This window comes from Papaver somniferum, chromosome 5 (genome assembly GCF_003573695.1).
Source record: "Papaver somniferum cultivar HN1 chromosome 5, ASM357369v1, whole genome shotgun sequence".
Lineage (NCBI taxonomy): Eukaryota > Viridiplantae > Streptophyta > Magnoliopsida > Ranunculales > Papaveraceae > Papaver > Papaver somniferum.
In genome coordinates, this window is record NC_039362.1 from 49710949 (window position 1) to 49732800 (window position 21852).

Sequence of the window (21852 nt, forward strand, 5' to 3'; positions counted from 1 at the left end):
ATATCAATGGATTTCATTGAGGGTCTACCAATGAGTGAACGGAAGTCTGTCATATTAGTGGTTGTTGACATATTGACCAAGTACAGCCATTTCATTGGTCTGCATCACCCCTACACAGCTTCTTCTGTAGCTAGAGAGTTCATCTCCACTGTGTTCAAGCTCCATGGCTTACCGGCTTCCATTACATCCGATAGAGACAAGATCTTCACAAGTCACTTTTGGCAGGACCTATTCAAATCTCTAGGGACTCAGCTAAATTTGAGTAAGGCTTATCACCCCCAAACTGATGGGCAGACTGAGCGGGTCAACTATTGTCTGGAAACATAATTACGGTGCATGTGCAGTCACCAACCCAAAAAATGGCATAGCTGGCTTCCCTTGGCAGAATGGTGGTACAACTCCACCTTCCACACAAGCTTGAAAATGAGTCCCTTCCAGGATCTGTATGGTTATGTAGCTCCACACTTGGATTTTCCTTCTTCTGCCACTTTTACAATCACTGATGTAGCAGATTATATGAAGCAACGCGCTGATATTCTTTCACTTCTCAAGGAAAACCTCCACACTGCTCAAGATAGAATGAAGTTTTTTGCGGACTTGAAGAGGACTGAAAGAGTGTTTCAGGTAGGCGACAAGGTTTACCTCAAGCTGCAACCATATAGGCAAGCTTCTGTTGCCCTCAGAAGGAACTTGAAGCTAGCGGCGAGGTTTTATGGCCCCTTCACCATCCTACAGAAAATTGGCACTGTAGCTTACAGGCTAGCTCTTCCACCTGATGCAAGAATCCATCCTGTCTTTCATGTATCCCAACTTAAGAAGCAACTGGGTAACTCCGCAACTCATCTCCCTACACTGCCTACTCTTGACACAGATGGCCAAATTTTGGTAATACCTGCAGCTGTTTTAGACAAAAGGACTGTCATCAGAGGAGGGGTTTCTGTTCCACAATTGCTGATCAAATGGACAAATGCTACTGAGACGGATGCTACTTGGGAAGACTCTAAACACATAGCTCATCATTTTCCACAGTTCAAACCTTGAGGAAAAGGTTTTTCTCATGGGGGGAGTGTTATTCATGTGCCTAGTATTGTTGGATGCCTGTACTGTGGGTGCCCCAATATTTCCGTGTTTGCCTTTATCCTAAGCCCTTATTGGTAGTTGTTAGGTGGACATGTGTTGAGTCCTCATTTGTTCTAGCTTAGGATTCCAATTCTTTTCGGTTTGCTTTATTAAGCTGTAATGAACTTCCTGTGAGCAGTGATGAATTTATTGAAATAAATAGAGGCTTCTACGGCAGAGTTACTCAGTTCGATCAATTTCCGGTTCTCTGAATTATTAATCGTACTAGTACAGTACAGCTCCCTATTTATATTGTTTCTCCGTGAACTATAACCACAGGATTGATTGACTTTGATCGGACCGCTCACATTAAAAACCTAAATCCAAATTAACAAATATTATTTCATATTTTAAAAATTATTTTATTTCATTTACCATAATTGTAAAATATATCATTTAATTTTAGGATTTTTGTTAACATTGAAAGACTTGGGAACAAAGATAAACAGGATGTCAACATATTACTTTTGGCTGGGCGACTAACTCATTTTGGTTACTCGGTTCCTATATTGGTGTCAATACCTTGAACTTGGACGTCTAGTTCTAGTGGGGTGGTGGACCTCGGGTATTAATGGGTGCATGGTTTATGAGAGAGGAAATTAGGTTAAGGCCCGATCCATGGTTTATCCATAATATGAGGCTCTTAATTAAAAGAAGTTTAAATCTAGGCCCCGAGTTATTAAAAGACATCCATGCCCTTTTATATATTGTCAAGCCCAAAATTAAATAAAATTTAAATTTAAGCCCAAAATTATTAAATCTAAGCTCAAAATTATTAAAGTATAGTGTGAATGTGTAAACAGAAGTTACACATGCATATGGCATGTGTATCCAGAAGTTACACATCCTTATGCCATGTGTCATGCAAAGTTACACATCAAAAAAAATAGACATAAAAAAGAACGCATACAAAAAAAAAATACATGTACTACTTTAATATTCATTTACAATAATTTCTCTAGTTACACATGCTTCTGTCTATTGTAATTGAGAGTTACATATGCATCTATCTAGTGTAATTGAGAGTTACACATGCATCTGATTTGTGTATTCAGCGTCAACTCCAATTCCAGCGAGACCATTATCACATTTAAGCAATTAGCTTTTATGAAGTTATCTGAAACTTGAAATATAACAACACGCAATCAGTATTTATAAGATTAAAATGAACAATACATACAACAATGTATATTCAGTTTCACCTACACGAAATCACATTCTATCATAAGGAGATGTGAAATCAAGTAATTAAAAACCAGAGCTTAAGAAACAACTTTGCTGCAAGAATTCAATTTTTTTACAAACTCAAAAAAAGTGCTCATCAAACACACCAAAGTATAAGCATATGCAACAGATACGCATCCACATAGCATGTGTAACTCACAGTTACACATTTAATTAGCATGTGCAATTCATAGTTACACATCCAATTAGCATGTGTAACTAGCAGTTACACATCCATAAAGCTTGTGTAACTGGCATGCGTAATTTTTGGTTACAAGGTTTGTTCATTTTAGCACGTGTAATTAGAAGATACTCATGCATCTGTCTAGTGTAATTCAGAGTTACACATGCATCCTACAAGTGTAATTAGGAGTTACACAAGCATATAACATGTGTAACTAGAAGTTACACATACATCCTACTTGTGTAATGTGAATAAATGCGCAGTCTAGACATAGAATTTGAAACTAAAAACAACAAGAGAGGGATCTAAATAAGTGTACCAGCAAGCAAACAAATGTCATCTTCCCTTTCCCGTTTTCACCAAGCATAACTACAATCTGAGGATCAGCAAACTCTCCCTCCATGATATGAAGCTCAAATTGTCCTATATGCAATACGAAGTTAACGTCGAAATATGAGGTCAATTCATGAACTATCGCATCCTTGATAAGGTGGTCAAACAATAAAGACTTCCAACACATATGTAAACGGGAAAATAAACAACCCAATTAGAAGCTTCACCAATACTTTTCTCATACATTAAGAAAACTGAAAGTCCTAATGATTCAGCTAATCCAGATTCTTCAATTATGTCTTTAGTTAATGATATTTCTTAGTTAAACAAGCATTTTAGGTATAATAGCAACTAAATTTCCTTCGTTTAAATCAAATATGGCTTTTACTGAAATCGAATCTTAACTGTAGAATAAACTGAAATCAAATAATTACCTATGACGACTGTCACCATCACTTTCTAGCAAACGATCATCATGCATATTACATAGACTTTATATTCTATCCAATTAGCATGTGTATCTATAAGTTACACATCTAATTAGCATGTGTAACTAGTAGCTACACATCTAATTAGCATGTGTATATATGAGTTACATATCTAATTATCACATGTAACTAGTAGCTACAAGTCCATTTATCTTGCCAAGTTATAACACTCTGCAAATATGATCAAATCATGAACTGTACAATAGACGTATAATGTATGTTGATGTATATAAGAAACCACAGACCTGCTCCGCAGAACGATACGTGGCATGACTATGCATTAACATTCAGATACACCAGATTGGCCTCCAGCAATAAGCATGCAGTTCCGTACAGAAACTCCAGCATACTCTGCCCCAACGCGCAATGTAGTTACCATCTTCTCAGAGCTGAACGAAAACTCAAAAGTATTATATTCCAAACTCTCTCATATTTCTTTTGTTACGATCTGAAATAAAATAAACAAACTTTTTAATCGGCATGGTATTAAGATCAACACCAATACTAAGCACTGAAGCAACCTCTTCTGCTATCGTTTGCTTCTGTTCCTAAGCTACTCACAAAGAAAAACTTCAAAAATAATTTGAGTGCATTGAATAGTTTTTTTCCTTTTTATGGAAGATCCGAGGGAGAGGGTTTTAGGATAAATAATTAACCTGCTTTACTCGCTTCTTTAGCTAGATCATCATCCAAACTGAATGATGGTCCTTTACTGAGAACAAGATGGCCATAAAGCAACTGCCAACCAATGTTATCTAGTCATTCCAATATGCATGATATACCTTTTCATAAGAACCTGCAATATATAAAACATAAACTTTATATCCCAGGATGTGTAACTAGTGGTTACATATCCATATAGCTTGTGTAACTACTAGTTACACATCCATATAACTACTAGTTAGCAGAAATCACTAACCATTTCCAATTATAAACCATCTCCAAGCGCAAGTCCTCCTATAGCATCAACTGTTGGCTTTGGGCATCTGCATGGACGAACCACCATGATTAATCAAAGATAATCTAAGATTCAAAATAAAAGATTTGAACTCTTACCATCAGGTAAGGTTTCATACGAAACAATGACTTCGGAAATGCAAAATCAATTGATGCAAAAAACAATTTTGTTGTTCATTTTTAGCATGTGTAACTACTAGGACTTACACATGGATATGGGTAGTGTAACTGAGAGTTACACATGCATAGTGGCATGTGTAACCAGCAGTTACACATATATAGTGGCATGTAAATATGAAATCTCTTTGTACATATAAAGCAAAACACTAAATATTTAACTTACAGTGCAACAATGAAAATGATTATATAATAATTTACTGAATCATCTTGGTAGCATCCAAAATCACCTAGCCTAATTCTAGTTGAGTAATGTAAATAATAAAAATATTTTAAGATATAGGGAAAAATAGGACAGGCAAATGTAAGAACAGAACCGAACCTGACACAACTTCAACTGCGCGATGCATGTGTTCCAGACCTTACACTAAGCCTTTCCAAGGAAACTACCTTGGCATTGCGAGCACAAAACGACACCTAATAATTAGAAAGAAATGATATTTCATCAATTACCAAGTCATTACTCAAACAACATTTGGTTATAATAGAATGCCCTGATTGTTCATTCCAAAAGACCACTATAGCCATAATATGAAAACCAATCCAACACCTAACTTTGCTAAATGTTCTCAACTGTTATAACATAGTTCTGTAGTACAAAGTTCTAGTATAACACATTATTTCCTATTTATGCTTTTTTATAACCTCACTGCTAATATAAAAATATATCTTGTAGGACTCCTATCAAGATAGCTGCCCAAGTTGGTAGAGAGAAAATGCTCTCCTGGTTACTTCGTTATTCTATGATGAGATCCCTAATGAATATATGGAGATAGAGAAGCTAGAAGTTACAGTTAATAATCTCTTAAAACAAAGGAAATTGAACACGAATTTTGAATCACTAGTTTGTATTAAGAGGTCCAGATTCCAGATGTGCTCATTACCTTTCCTAGAATGACAAGGACTTCCGCCACACACTCAGGCTTACCACACGACCTTGCCCCTAGAGAATAGATTTTTATTCGATGTATACTTATGGTTGTGGGAAATATACGACTAAAAACAAAGCTACTGAAATCCAAAACCTGAAAACAAACCATGTAAGATCCACACATTTTCGAAGATTAATACAGTATATTCTTGTGCTACTAAAGTATCTTGAAAGTTACTCCAAACTAGAACTACACTAGTCTAGTGGATTAACTAGAGCTAATACTCTGCGTGGTTTAGTTAGAGATCAGATGTTGAGACAAAATGATTCTCCTCTTTCTATCTAGGATCTCACAGAAGTCCACTAAATTAACAAGTACTAAAAAATGAACTTCAGTTGGTAAATATAACATAAATTATAAACTCAAGTTAACTACTCATAAGCCACTCCCATGAAGAACGTCTAACTCCACCCGTTTAATAATTAAAATTAAATTCTACCAAAGTATCGGAATAACGGTAATATCAATGAAGAGTATGATAGAATACAGAGGATGGCTGAAAGACAGCGAATGGAATTAATAAGAAATGAACAAAATCATGAAGGAGAAAATAAGAGACATCATTATATGTGAATCCAAGATAGAGATGAAGACGAGACTCGCAGAAGAAGACGAGATGAGGATAATGAAGAAGAAATGCAAAATTTCGCGAGAGAAGAAAGACATGAACGCAGAAGAAGTGAGGCGAAATTAAAAAGACCAATGGATCAAAATTCAGGTGTAAATAAACAAATCTTGAAAGAGTTAGAAGAAATGAGAGGAATGCTAAATAATAGAGGAGAAGTAGGCAGAAGACAATTGGATGAAGCTATAGAAGAGCTGCGAAAACTCCATTTACAAGGGAAGTATAACTAGGAGGAATACCTCTGAAATGCAATTTGCCCGCATTAACCAGCATTTTTGATGGAACAACTTGTGCAATTCAACATATTAAAGCCTATGTTAGGTGTATGCTGCAATGGGAAAATCATGATGTCGTATTATGCAAGTATTTTGCATCCAGCTTAACAGGGGAGGCGTTAAAATGGTTCGAAGGTCTACCAAAGAATACAATAACATCCTTCAATCATTTGCAGACTACATTCCTGGTGGCATATATAAGTAATAATTCTTCGCGACCTGGTATTGAAGATGTGTTTGGATTAAAACAAAGGATTGGCGAAAGTTTGAAGCACCTAACTAAAAAATGGAGGACTATGTGTAGCGAAATGGCTGGCCGTATAGATGAGAGATATCTTATCTTATCATTCATCAATGTTATGTTTGCAACCAACCTATTGTATGTCCAAATTTTCAGAGTCAAGAATACGATCACAATGACTGAATTGCGAGAACTTCAAGAAGAATATATTGCTCTAGAGGAAACGCAAAGTGAAATGGAATCATACCCAGTTGTGAATACCAGTTCACAAACAGCGAATGCAAGCTTACTACCCAAGCTAATAAACACAGTGGAGAATACTTCGCAAGTACAACAAGAGAAGGTGACAGGTAACAATCAACAGAAACTGGTGGCTATGAGAAGCCGAGATCAAGAGGAGTATGAAGGAGAAAGAAATTTCTACAATCGTGGTGGAAATAACAAGATTCAAAGACTCGATCAGCCACAAGAAACTTATGGAGGTCAAAGACAAAACTATAATAGAGGACAAGGAGGTCACAAGGTAGTATGGGAAGAAATCAAGATGCCACCTCTAAATGCAAGTGTGGAGAAAATATGGGAAGCTATAATTTTGATGGAGAATATACCAACACCATGGAACATGGGAACGGAACCACCTCCAAACCACAGAAGTCAGGAGTTTTGTTCTTATCATCATTTTCATGGACATACTACAAATGATTGCATAAATGTAAAAAAAATTATTCTGAGAATGATAGATCAAGGAAAACTAAACCACTTTTTGGTAGGGCACCCACAATCTCAACCATTGTCAGCACCACCAGAACATCACAAAGTAAACACGGTGAAAAAGAAGGAAACATTCTTCATAGAAGTTGGTGCAAATGCAAAGAATCTATTCTATCACTCTATCGTACATTCATACAAGACAATTGAAGATTTTCATGACAATGTTTTGAGTAGAGTGTTCGCAAGAGATAACGATGGAAGAGAAATTATGAATATTGCGAAAATCTCGCCACTAGAGGAATGGCAGAAACAGATTATTTTTTTTACCGCAGAAGAAATCCCCGAAGGTGAAGAGGTACATGATAATCCATTGGTAGTAAAATTAAAAATTAATCCAAAACCGAAAGAAGATGAGGATGATGAAACTGAAGATTCATGGGCAATTAATAGGATTCTAATCGATACTGGAAACTCTGTGAACATCTTATTTTATCATACTTATAAAACTATGGGAGGAAGAGATAATGATCTTATACCATCAACATTTAAGATATATGGTTTTAATGGTACTGCCAACAAGCCTAAAGGGGAGGTTACTATGCGAATTCCATTGAAGGGAATATCTTCTGAAATCCTATTCTGTGTCGGTGATGTAGAATCACCCTACAATGCATTAATTGGTCGACCTTGGCTACATGGGATTCTAGGTGTAGCTTCAACTTTTCACCAGTGCATCAAATTCCCTCACCCCAGCGGTGCAGGAGTCATAAAGGGAGATTGGGTTGAAGGAAAGAGGTGTTACGAAACTGAGATAGAATCTTGCGAAGGGAGAGCAAACAAGAAGGAAAATTGGCGACACAAAATCAAAGATACACAAAGAAGTGAGAGGTTGATGGTGGATGCAATCGAAAGAAATGAAAAAGAGATGTTGCGAAACTAATGCTAGCTCAGAATAAAAAATGGTGAACATACCATTACCTAGGAAACAGTAACACAAAATAACAAAGAAGCAGAGGATAACAAAGGTAATGTATGAATGATTGATTTGTTGCGACACTCTCGCAATAAATAAAATTCTCAAAAGTACATTTTATTGAATGACAAAATTGAGATTGCGAAATGCAAATACAATATGATGATGTGCAAGAATCTCGCAGAGATAATGAATTCTACAAAAGACAATCAGAGAACAATGACAAAAGAGAAAGGGGCGAACCTTTATGGCGTACACCCTAGTTCGCGAATACAATTTCGCAAGAGGCAAATGTAAGACCTAAAGTAAGTCATATAAGGGGGTACCTGTTGCATGGCTCAGGGAAAGGCTACACCGCCACCGGAACCTGAGTCATGGAGATTTGGGTCAATAAAACCCATCCAGGAGAGGCACCTTGGATTCTCAGCTTAAGCATATGATTTAGGTTGGGCGACTAAGGTAACAAGGACTCTCCCAAGGAGTGCAGAATCTGATCAAGGCGCCGAGGTACACGGTTGAGTCAAGAGTTCCAGGGGCGTTTGAAGCGTACCTTGCAAATCTTGACAAATCTTGGCTTATACTGCACTCGGCCCGAAGAAAACCCCACTTAGGGTGCAGTCTCGTAACCATAGGCCCTATAGGTAAAAGGGATAAGAGGCTGCGAAAACAACTGGTTGTTGTTAAGACTGGATGGGAGGAGCTAACCTTGTATGGTAGAAGTACGCCTCCTTGAAGGGGAAACCAGGGGGGAGATAAGGGCGGCACCCTCCATTAGGGAGCTGATAAGTGTCTTAAGACGCAAATGTCATGAGGCTTTTTACTCGCAAGGGTATTAAGGCTTGTCATATTTGTGCAACAAACCTGAAGAGGCAATAATACAAAAGAAAAAGATAAGACGAGATCAATGGGTTTTCGCATGAAAGTGCGAAGACGTCCTGCGATTTCGTCGCAAGACGGCAATTTCATGGGGCTTTATTTTCGCAAGAATATTTAGGCCTATCATATAGTCGCAACATTTCTGAAGAGGCCATAATACAAAAGAAAAATTTAAGGCAAGATCAATGGGTTTTTACATGAAAGTGCAAGAACGTCCTGCGATTTTGTCGCAATGACAAGAGGTGGCATAATAAGACCTTTAATTAGGAAGGCAAAATAAGACCACACAAGAACGGAATTTTGAAAAGAATCGAAATTCACTTCGTATAAGATTGCGAAATTATAAATAAACAACTGCGAAGTTGAGGCACAAAATAAGAAAAATCTGCAAAATCTCTCATTTGGACACAAATAACAGAGGCAAGTATGGGAATGAATGAAATTAGAAAATGTTATTTGTCTCCACATGATAGATTTACGCAAAAATTAAAAAATTAATGATTATATTGATTAACCTTATTGCAAGGAAGAATTGTTTTAATGAATGCAGGTCAAAATGAAAGAAACTCATATATTAAGGAATATGGAAAACCAAAAGAATTCACAAATATACAGAAAGGAGGAATAAATGTACAAGTATTACAGAAGATTAAAGAAAGAAACAAAGACTACTTCTTAGTTGATCCTTCATCATCTTCATCAGACTTGTTCCCTTCTTCGTCTGCATCAGAATTTTCATCTCCATCAGAACCTTCATCACTATCAGATTCTTCATCATCAGCTTCGCTATCAGAAATAATCAGACTTGGAATGTTCTTTGGGATCTCCTCCAAGAGACAAGGATAATCAGAATGAGGAATACTATGGTCATCACAAACCATTTGAATAGTTTGATTGCGAAAATGCATAGCATCATTCTTAAAGTTCGCAACAGTGATCTTGATTTGATTCTTTAATCTAGAATACTTGTCGTTGCGAGAAGAAAGATTCTTTGCGAGTTCCACTTTTTCAGCATCAAGTTCCTCAATCTTTTTGTGATATCTACTTTCAGAATCTGCGAGCAAAAGGAAATCAATTAATAACTTGATGAAAATTCATAAGAAACAAAAGATTAGTATTGGAGAACAGTTAATAACCTTCTTCGTCAGAAATCATATCTCTAATCAAGGCTGTATGCTCAACTTGGAGACTAACATTTACACCTAAATCTTTTCTGGCATCAACTAAAATTTTCGCATCCCAAGCGAATTCATCCTCATTACTTATGAGAAGACGAGAACGAATTTGGTTTTCTCTTTCACAGAGATCGGTATTCTTGCGGTTAGCTTCATCTCGTTCAAGTTGAACTTCAAGAAGGGTCTCTTGGGATTTCGCCAAAGCCTTAGCACCTTGATCAGAGATGCGATCCTTATCATCTGTGAGACTGCTAATTTTGGTTCTCAACTCATTGATTTTCTCTTTAGAATTAAGAAAAGGACGCTTAAATCGGTTGGCTAAGCCTAAACTAGATCTATGGTCAATTTCTAAGAGGCGAAATTTGGATCTTAGTTCGTTCAGGGAAAGAGATGAAATTTTATCATTTGAGAAACTATTTAAAGATTTATTAAGACGCTCAAGAAGGGTATCATTATTCAAGGCATTAGGAAATGAACGAAGAATGGTAGCTTCATCAGAAAGACCATAAATGTCTGCAAAAAGGATCAATTAAATAAGATAAAACAACAGGACGAATAAATGAAAGGAAAGGAGAAAAGTAACATACCATAAAGCTGATTATTAGCTTGTTGAATCCTAGAGATTTTGTTCTTATACGAAGAAGAATCAATTTCTAGTTGTCTGTTTTTCTCGCGAAGACATTTGACTTCAGCTTCCAGTTCCTCATTCTTTGTGCGAAATTGAAGATTCTTCTTTTTAAGATTTTCGCATCTCCTCTCTAGATCTGAGGCAACAGCGAAAGAAGCTTTTCCATCCTGCGAGAAACTATAAAAAGTATTAAAATAGAAAGAGATTTTGAGTTACAACAATGAAGAAGTAAAAGGATGAAAGCATACCAGACTATTAAGAGAATGCAGGAAATTGGGAGTCACTGATCTAGAAACTCCACGAAGAGAATTATCACCATCCAGCAAAGGAACATCGCAAATTGTAGCGAGAGCCTTACAGGTGTTAGCGAAATTACTATCTCCCATTCCTTGCAAAGAATCAGAAAAGAGTCCAGAGAGCTTAGCCATAGAAGATTCAGATGGAGAATCTTCATTTGCAGCAAGGTCATCATTATCCTCATCATTCTCGGAGTTTTCATGAGAAGGAATATTTGAAGGAGAGGAAGAACGAACTTTTCTTTTCTTTGAAGGAGGAGCAGTTGGTTTTTCCCTGCGAAGAGCACCTTTGCCTTTATCACCAATCTTCGCAACATTGGCAGACTCTTCTATTTCAGCAATAATCTTCACAACAGATAGAAATAAGAAATAGAGGCAACATTATACTGTTTAAAATCATAAGAGAATATTTCTTACCTCATCTGTGTATGAGCGAAGATCTAACAAGGTACTAGCCTTCCCAGTCATGTTATAACTATCTTTAAATTTTTGGATCTGTAGAATGTCGCAAGAGTCAGCGAACAAAAGAATAAAGAAAAATAAAGAAATATAAAGTGAGCTAAGCTAGAAGAAATATACCTCTTTCTCCTTCTCGGGCCAAGAGAATACCCAAGGTTGATAGGTAGCGAGATTCTCAGGAAGAACATTTGACCCAGCAATGTAAGGTCCTTTTAGCATCAAGGGAAAAACACACCATTTATCATCTTTGGATTGGCAGGAGTTGTGTTCTTACCACAATTCCAATCAATGTCTTGCATGAGTATTTTATCTTCATCAATGTTATCTTTCCTTTTCAAACGAATACCCCAGCGAGTATTGTCTTTCTTCATGGAGATCAATTCATAATTTTCAAAGAAACTCGCTACTGTGTATTTCTCAGCAATTGTCTCCAGGTCTGCGAATTTAGGATCCCTAAGTTCTTTGGAGTACAGAGATCCTTTACCAGCACCACGGTTAGCGAACTCTAACATCAGAAGGATGCAATCCCCACTCAATTGAAAGATAGCTCGCGAAAATCCCGAATGAGCGAGAATTTCATAGAATAGAGGAATATCTGGGTCATAAAGAGGAATGAGGAGACCTGCGAGAATCTGACCTAGCAAAATTATGATTGATTGATCATCACAATATTGATCATAGAAAAGTTTGATAGAAAGAATTGACTTGGCACTTTCACCAGGAATGGTAGAAAGTATGAAACCTTTCTCAGCAAGATCTTTTTGGACGTCTTTTAAGTTTTTCTCATGTTTATGGCCACTTGGAGGCATATTTGAATATAGAGTATGGAAATGAATAAAAAGTAAGAAGATTGAAGAGGGAAGGATTACAGTAGCAGAACTTACGGAAGAACAATAGAGTTGCAGAGATGAGAGAATAAAAATAGAAGAGAAAGTAAAAAGAAAATGGAAAGAAGAGTAAGAAGAATATATAAAGAAGATTTTTTACTCGAAGAAATAAACACCATTAAGACGAAAATACGTGAGCGGTTGAAAAGCAGCGGTTACAGAAGACGTGTCAAGAAACAGATGGAAGAAAGAATACGTGTGATAAATGCAGAATATGAAGAGATGAACAGCTGCGGCACTTCTCACATCATTCTCTACTTTGCAGAGAAGATATGAGAAGAGGCAAGATGTAGGATCAGAATCTCGCAGCAATAATGCCTCAGCGAAATTATCAACAACACAACAGCGTCGCAGAACAATTTCAGAAATGACATAATAAACGACGTCGGCTAAAATCATGAGAAAAATGTGATGATTCTGCGAAAATAAGAGAGTTTGCGAGATTAACATTCATAAGGTTGCGAGAATGTCGCAAGCTATATCCGAAAATAAAGGACAGATTAGCTGTCATCCACTATGTATTTCCCTGTAAATAGTCGTTCAGTTGTAAAGGAAAAGAGAGATCTTTTCTGATTGAGAATCAAGTAATAGGAGAGATAAAATCTAGAGCAGTGGTTATTCTTGATTCCTTTATCTTTTCTTGTAAGATTGTTCAAAGATTCATCGATAAAATTAAGATTGTTAATCTAAAATGAGTTGAATGTTAATGAAATCTTGTGAGGGGTGTAATGTAGGATTTCCTGCAACTACACAAATATTTTCGTCATCTCTTGTCCTTTCTACGATCCATATGGAGCCTTAGATAAATAATTTACTCTGAGCATTCTTGATTGCCACAATCCTTATGTAGAAAGTAATCCTCACTTTCCCTTCGAGCTTTGCGTCCAAAGTCTGGAGAAAGCATGTAATTGATGACCTTGCAAAGGAGCTATTAGTAGCACATGTTCCTAATAAATACTAAGCAATCCAAATTATTATTATATATTTTTTTTTGTTTTTTTTATTTTATATAGATATATATTTTATTTAAATAAGAAAACAAATCCTAGAAAATAATTTTGAAAAACAAAATACTCAATATATACAAAGGTTTAGGAATCCTGACCTGCCACGTGTCTGATAGATGCCACAAAAAATATTACCGTCCTCATCCAAATTTTCAAATCTGTCAATATTCCCAGCTATCTCCCAGCTATAATTGACTTCATCAATTGGCTTCAAACTGTAAACACGATTCACGATCTTGCTGCTTTCCAGGAATGACACTCGATGCTTCAAATCTCGATTTCCTTCACACGACTCTTCTTTTCCTCAATCTCTTTTAAGTGCTACTCAATTTTCCCAAGTGGTTGTTTAATAACCATTTCTTTTCTTTTTTTTATCCTTTTTTTGTCTTTTTTTTTTCATTTTTCATTTTTTTCTTTTCATCTATTTTATATATATATATATATATATATATTTTTTTTAGATCTATCCGTTTGGACGTCCGTTGCTCATAGAACTTTAGGAGATGACTTACTTGACTGATGCCGACACACAAATGGACTAACATATCTCTCACTAAATTATTTAGAAGACCGAACACGATAATTCAAGACTGAAACTCTAATGACATGGGACCAGTATGATGATGGCGGTGCCCCTAGATTTATTTTTTTTTTGACGAGGGATTAACTTAATGACGATTCTGCCCTTAGTAGACTTTTTTTTGACACTATAAAACTGAAAATAATAATTCTTTTGGACAAGGGCTTAACATATGACGACTCTGCCCCTAATATTTTTTTGACCGACTGACTAAAGGGGCCAAAACATGATGACGACTCTGCCCCTAGACTATGACATTATGAGAGAGATATTGGACCTCTAAAAAAACTCCTTCAGTTTTATGAGCATTTGTCGCCCTTAGATAGATTTGAGCACTTACCTAGGTATGGTATTTCTTGGGTCGAGTAACACTTGTCGGGCCTGGATCATGTTGGCTGCCCCGATCAAATGGTTGAACAATTCTTCTATTCTGTATGATTCTCAAATCTTCCCGAAATTCTTCTTTCTCCATCTTCCTGAACCATGTATCTGAAAAATCATTCATGACCTTCTGATTAACTGCATTCGTGAACCTTATACTCAGAAAATCATTCATTGTCTTCTGATTATTAGCTTTCTTGAACCTCATGCTAGAAAAATCATTTATTTCCTTGTGATTAATTGCGTTCTTGAACCTTTTTCTGGGAAAATCATTTGTTGTCTTCTGATTAAAATCTTTCTTGAACTTTGTACTGGGAAAATTATTCATTATCTTCTGATTGATATCTTTCTTGAACTTTGTGCTGGGAAAATTATTCATTACCTTCTGATTAATTGTTTCCTTGAACCTTATGCTCCGATTATTATTTATTGTCTTCTGATCATTCACTTCCTTTATGCAGGGAAAATCGTTCTTTCACTTTTGATAAGCTGCTCCATCATTTTTCAAATTTAATAACACGTCCTTGTAAGATACCATTTCCTCAAGTAGTGGATTCGTCGTCTTGCTCTTATTTAGTAGAAAAATCTCATCTTCATGTGTTTTGAATCTCACTTCTTTCTTATCACAGGTCTTCAACATCCATTGTGGTCTTAACTGTAGTGGTTTCTTTTCTACTAAATTCACTACTTCTATCTTTTGTCTTGGCACATTCTTGCATTGTATCCACATTTCGGTCGTATTCATCTTCTTTCTCTGAGGTTCCCTTAAAGGTTGATTTTCCTTATTTTGATTGACAAACTTTACTTCTTTAGCCGGTTCAGGTTTTTATTTTTGGTGGTTCCACAGTCCCCATGGCTTGTCAGTGTTCTCAAACACTTTATTTATACCAAGTATATTATTTTCCAACCTGCAAACAATTTTTTTTTGGTTTTTAGTTTTTAAATTTTTTTTGGACTTTTTGAAATATTTTGAAAATTGGAAATAAAAGACGACTTATTTACAAATTCAGGTGATTACCCTTAATCGGTCTGATTGATTGAACAGAATGAGTTAGAGACTTACCTGATTGAGCCTCTATTTGTTCTTACCACTTTTCGTTCATCCTCTCGTCTTGTAGACTTCGACCCGGCTGATGGTTGTGTAGGAGGAATTGTATTTTTATCCCTGAGATGAGGTGGCATGTAAATGGGTCTGCTTCTTGCTACATTTTGAACTTCATCACCACCCTCACTTTTGAACGGATTCCACCTTGTAGATGAAGATTGATTTGTTGCATGTACTGAATCAGCAGGCAAGATATCTGAGAGGTAAACTGGACTCACTGATGGTTGAACGGGATAAGACAAGATCTATGAAATATGCACATGCCTAACAGGTGCGTTCTGCTTTGGTAGAAGGTCAGAGATATGCACATGCTCTGCTGGGAATCCGTTGGAATTTGGCACGTTCTTCGGTTGCTCGACTCCATAATAATCTGCCATTAATTCAGACAAAACAACAGGACGATTAGTTGTTGACTTAAATGAGTTCACAGTTTGTACCTGATCCGTGAACAGTTCACTGATGTGGACGGGCCGATTCACCGCAGTTTCTTTCTTGTAGATTGAGTCGGCTAAATTTGTTTCATTTTCTGCCAAAACAAAATCGACCTCGGGTTCCTTTTTATGATAAGTTAATGGGTGCTTTTCCTCTGCAAAATTCCTCTGAGGACGTCCATATCTTCCCTGATTCCAGTTCTGGCTCTGCCCCTGGTGTGGTCCTCCAGGTACTGCAATTACTGACACAACTGTCATGGTATTCACTTGATTTTCGTCCATAAATGTGGTTCCTCCATTATTATTCCCATTAGAGTTCTCCGGATTGGTCAACCTTATCATTCTGCCCGTGTCCAATGCATTTTGAATTTGTGAACCCGCCTTCCATAAAGAGTGTAATGTTGGATGGTAAGACGATATCAGCCGGTTCCAATATTCATGGTTCAAACAGTTCACTATAATATCTACCATCTCTTGTTCGGTTAATATCTCATCGATCTCTAATGACTTGGTCCTCCAACGTGGAAAGAATTTTGTTAATGCCTCATTGGGTTCTTGTCTGACCGCCTCTAAGTGTTTCCGAGTAAACTGAATTTCAGGGACCAACATAAACCGTCTCACAAACATATCCACCATATCCTGCCAATTCGAAACTAGACTTGGGTCTGTCTTCATCAACCACTTCAAGGCCGTTCCAGTCAAACTCCTTTGGAACAATTGGACTAACAACCCATCATTAATACCCAGTGGCTTCAAGTACCCAACATACATACGAATATGTGTTCTCGGGCACCCAGTTCCATCATATATGTCCGTATCTGGGAATTTAAAGTCAGGAGGTAAACGAATACTGGGATAAGGATATAGCCCATGTATATCTACTGTACTCCCATCAATTTTCTGTAAGGTCCTTTCAACCTCTTTGAGCCTCCGTGATAATTGTTGTTCACGTGCAGTGGTTTCTCCCAATTCTACAAAATTTTCCTCTTTGACTTTATCGCCATTAATTCTATCATTGTCACCCATTCCAGACCCATGATTTTTTCCTAGAGTCTCAGCAATGGCCTCGAGAGTAAACTTCTTGGTCTCGACTTCCAATTCTGTGAACTTGGTATCCAACATCTTTTGGATTTGTTCGCGCAACCATGACAATGCCCCAGTGTCTTCATTTCGGATTCTATAGTCATGTTCATGTTTCAAAGGAAACAAAAAAATATATGGTAACACAAGGGTGCTTATGCCTCGGATTTTGTGCACTAATGAATGCAGTTAATGCACGTGCATGCAGGTTTTACTAACTCTTGGGTAGGCTTGGGATACCTTAGCAAAATATACCGCAGACGTAGCCAAAGGCTAGTCTTTAGTACTGGGCTAAGGCTTGTGGTGTTCGACTGATAACGCCCAAAGGCAGCTTTACTAACCACGGATTTTCCTAAGATTCGGACTCGGACGATGCAAAATGAAAATGCAAGGTGAATGGGTGCGTGCAGTGTGTGTGTGTGTGCAACACCGAGTAGTGTCCAATCAAATCCCTAAAATCCCAATTATGTTTCAAGTTAGATTCTCAAAATCCCTAGCAGAGTTGCCACTGTAGATACCTTCGAAATCGGTTAGGATCTCTAAAATATCTAAATGGCAATACACGTGGAAATTATTATTAAGGGAAGTCGCCACCCAACTTAGGGAGTTGGGACCCAAAAGAAACACTGGTCCAGAAAACAGAGAAAGAATCCGGGAATCAAGATACGAGTTAGGAAGGTGTGAGGCACCTAGCCCGTCCAAACCGAAACTTGGCCTCTACTTTATAATCGGGATATTTAAGGTTTTGACTTAAATAAAATATAAATAATAAATTCATGCAAAATTTAATAACTGTCTTCCGGTGTTCAAATTAACAATCTATCCAACGGCAAAAACCTGATCTCACAAACAAAGACACAATTAATATTATTTTTATTATGAAAAATGGTCACAAATTATTATTATTATTATAAAACGTGAGATACAATTATTATTATTCAAAAATCATTATTATCATCTCAATCTATTAATAAAAATTATCCTAGCTATGCAAATATGATGAATTAATCCTAGCTGTGCAAATATGATGACAACTATTATTAATATTATTATCCAAAACACTATTATTATAATTAACCAATTAAGACGAAATAGCTAACAGAGAATGATTCATAGTAACGAAAATCCATGAAAGTTGCGTATGCCTAAACCACTAATGCTCATGAGTTCTACACTTCTACTAATGTGCATGGACAAAACAAGAAAGAACAAAGCAAGTAAGGACAAAACAATAATGCTGGTGAGCTTTAAATATGTTGCACCCAAATATTAAACCTGGTTCATTATCATTACGCAATTTTTATTCATTCAACAGTATTGAGAACAAGAAGCTTATGAAAAATGCGCAAACCTGTTATCGCTCCGTGATATTTATAATGTTACTTAGATTAATAAAAGAAAGCCAACGATAATGCAGCTGCCGCAAAACCGTATCCGAGACTCCAATTGAATCAAATGACGCCTCTTGTTTCTCTAGCAATTTTCTCTCCTAAAACTTGTTTCTCTTTATTTTTACCGAAATTTCTCTCCTCAATCTTTTTCAAAGCCCCCTTAAACACCAAAACTAACTCCCTATATATTGTTTCTCCGTTAACCATAATCATAGAATTGATTGACTTTGATTGGACCGCTCACATTAAAAATCTAAATATCATTTCCAAATTAACAAATATTATTTCATATATTAAAAGTTATTTTATTTCATTTACCATAATTGTAAAATATATCATTTAATCTTAGGAATTAGGATTTTTGTTAACATGGAAAGACTTGGGAACAAAGCTAAACGGGATGTCAACATATTACTTTTGGTTGGGCGACTAACTCATTTTGGTTACTCGGTTCCTATATTGGTGTCAACACCTTGAACTTGGACGTCTAGCTCTAGTGGGGTGGTGGACCTCGGGTATTAATGGGTGCATGGTTTATGAAATGAACCTGTTGTCCGTTTGCGGCAAAAAAAAGAAAAAAAAACACTTGGCTAAAGTTGGATGCTCTAGTTCTGCAGCGTACATGTGGCTTTTAGTTAGGACTTTTACTATTTGGGTCTCTAACTCCTAACAATCATTTTGGGCTAGCAGGATTATGACACCTATGACCATTTGGGATACTATCTCGCGGCATACTTTCGTGACCGTGCAAAATTGGGGTGTCTACAACCATGTGTAATTTATATCCCACAAAACCTAGGAGTACTAGGTCAGCAGAATCAATCATATTGCAGAAAAAGGTGATTTCATTTTGGTCAGGGGGACCTCCTCTTTTCTCAGAACTCAAAAGGGTGAAAGTTGAGGTCTCCAGCTATTAACCAGGGTATTTCCACATTTTTGGTTAGGTTTTTAAAATATTCCCAGCTAACATGTTTCTTGATTTTGTAAGGACAACCATAAACTCCCGAGAACATCCAGGATTGTTTACTTTTTTTTTGCACGTAACTAGAGTATCTTTCTGGCTATTGGAATATTTTACTAGACCAAGCTAAGACAAGCCCTCCTGTAGTACCTATTATCCCCGTTGGATTTATGATAACCATGTTGGAGAATTTGAGGTTTTTGATGAGAGGATTGATAGTGGTTTCATGATTCTTTGTTTCTTGGAGAAATAAGATATCTGGGGTATGTTCCGAGATAAGTTTCTTCAGGCGAGATTGGGTTGATGATTTTCCTAAGCCCTGTCAGTTCCAGGCTAAGACACTTAGGGCCATAAAGAAAAATTTTGTATTGACCCTCCACAACAAGAAGGTGAGGGAGAAATTCCGGGTAACTGGACTGGTGAGGGGAACTAGTTTGCAAAGATCATTTAGATGGCTATGTGCTATTCCAAGCATAACAAAAGTGACATATCTTGTAATTGTGTGTATTGAGGATGTGCAGTTTATGTTTTGAGCACACCTAATCAATTCCTTGAAATCAACTATAATCGGACGAGTATAAAGAAAATTTGTAAGATTTAGGCTTACCTGGTTATCCTTGAACGAGCTTGCTCCCCCATTAATAGTTGTGTAGGGCCTAACGATATTCCCCCACCTTTTTCCTTTCTTCTTATTGCTGTTCTTGAGGACATTCATCTTCATTTTCTCTATGTTGACGCCACTGGTTACAATCGAGGGTCTTGATATGTAGATTGATTTTGAATTTTTCATTTCTTGATTGTGGCTTTGGGATTTAAAGGGTTCAGGGAACTTTCTAGATGGAAGGCTTTTGTAGTCAGGTCAGTGATGTGGGAGGTTGATCTTATTTGAGGTTTCACTTGGGTTGTAGAGAACATTCCAGCCGCAGGGGTTATTGACATCTCCTTCTTCCAATTTCTCTTAATCAGTACTAAACTTGAGAATCTTCCATGCTGGTTCTTCTTCCTGGGCTGATTCAGCTAGCCTTTTTCTTAAAACATGTTTTCCAATCCATTGTTCATCATATCTGACATAGACTCTAAAACTTGGAATTGGAGATGGGCCACAAAGATTTTCCATCATCGTCTTTTGTCTCCTAGGGTAAGTAGCAACTGAACTTATGTTGTTTTCTCTCAACCAAAGTAGGGAGTTTTTTGCTTCTGTATCAGGTGGAGAATCTAGAAAACATCCTTCTTTTACTTGTTTTCCAACTGCCATCTCATAGTTCTTCTTTAACTCTTTAACTAATTTTCCTGTATCATCATTTTTAACTTCCCGTTTCTCACTTCTTTGCTCCATCATCTTTGATTCATTGTCTTTTTTACAATCAGAGCTCTGAAATGGTTGAGAGCTAGAGGAAATGATTATTTGGTTGTTGCACCAACTATTTAGATACCGATTCATTAACTCATAAATAACAAGACTCAAAAACCACAAGTATGATTTAAGAGTTACTTTGAATGGTGATTGGGTGGATTGGGGTTTGTGAAGCTGTCTCGGTTCAAAGGGATTCATAATACAAACCAGCAAACAGGGCTAAAGAGAGGGATTAACGGTATTGAGCAGGATCAAAAAATGGGTTTTTGGAGGCCACGATTTGATGGGAAGAGGGAGGGAGATGATGAATCGAATAGAAGGAGGTCAACATAGCGGCAAAAGAAAAAATGAAAATGAATACCCTGCACAAGAACAGAAGTATTAGCACAAATAAGTTAGATAGGCTCATACGTACCTTATAACATCATCTCAAATAGCACTGGAGATCTACCAGGTAAGGAAGAAAGATTATTCAAATGTCATTCAAGAACACATTTGTTTTGGATTTAACAAGGAAATAGGGATTTTGGTAGAAATTGGTGGGTATAAATGAGGACTATAGAAGATTAATCTATAGATCCGAGAATAAAAAGCTTGATTAATTAACAAATCGACACTGGATATGTCAAGATTGATTGGATAATTTGTGAATCGGAGGGAGACTGTGTCGACTCAGTTTTCGCCCGATTTTCGGATCCTTTTAGTCAACCCTTTAGCAATAAATTGAACTAGCTGTATAACTCGTTTGATTCTCTCTAAAGGATCATATTAAGTCAAGTGTTAAGCAAAGTTTATACTTTAAGAAACTTAATAGAAGGAAGAACGTCTCAAATAAGATTACTAATGTTGGCCTTTGTATGTTTTGTGAGTCTCACAATCACAATAAACATACATGTACACATTTTTAGAAAAGTATAAAGGTTGTGAGCAATCTCCACAAGAAAGTTGAACAATTGTTTACTTATCTAAAAAGGTGTACAACACTAACGAGAAATCCTAAAC

General features: G+C 36.7%; 1 protein-coding gene and 1 long non-coding RNA gene across 5 annotated transcripts; both read right to left on the reverse strand.

Annotated features, from left to right (window-relative positions):
* Nucleotides 1–3745: 3745 nt before the first annotated feature.
* On the reverse strand, nt 3746–4286 carry LOC113277417. Its single transcript, XR_003324905.1, has 3 exons — nt 4268–4286; nt 4005–4144; nt 3746–3796 (listed from the first exon to the last, which is right to left on the reverse strand). It is a non-coding gene; the product is annotated as an uncharacterized LOC113277417 (long non-coding RNA).
* A 9959-nt stretch (nt 4287–14245) lies between these two features.
* LOC113281548 lies at nt 14246–21652 on the reverse strand. Of its 4 annotated transcripts, none has more exons than XR_003326220.1 (2): nt 15618–20526; nt 14246–15436 (listed from the first exon to the last, which is right to left on the reverse strand). XR_003326220.1 is itself a non-coding variant. In XM_026530327.1 (2 exons), exon 2 carries the CDS (start codon nt 17184–17186, stop codon nt 15879–15881), a length of 1308 nt encoding a protein of 435 aa, XP_026386112.1. In that variant the 5' UTR covers nt 17187–21212; nt 21302–21652; the 3' UTR covers nt 14246–15878. The 4 variants fall into 4 exon arrangements, 2 of the variants coding, with proteins under 2 accessions (XP_026386112.1, XP_026386113.1); XR_003326219.1 differs by having other exon boundaries at nt 15592–20526; XM_026530327.1 differs by adding an exon at nt 21302–21652 and having other exon boundaries at nt 14246–21212.
* Between the last annotated feature and the right edge of the window lie 200 nt (nt 21653–21852).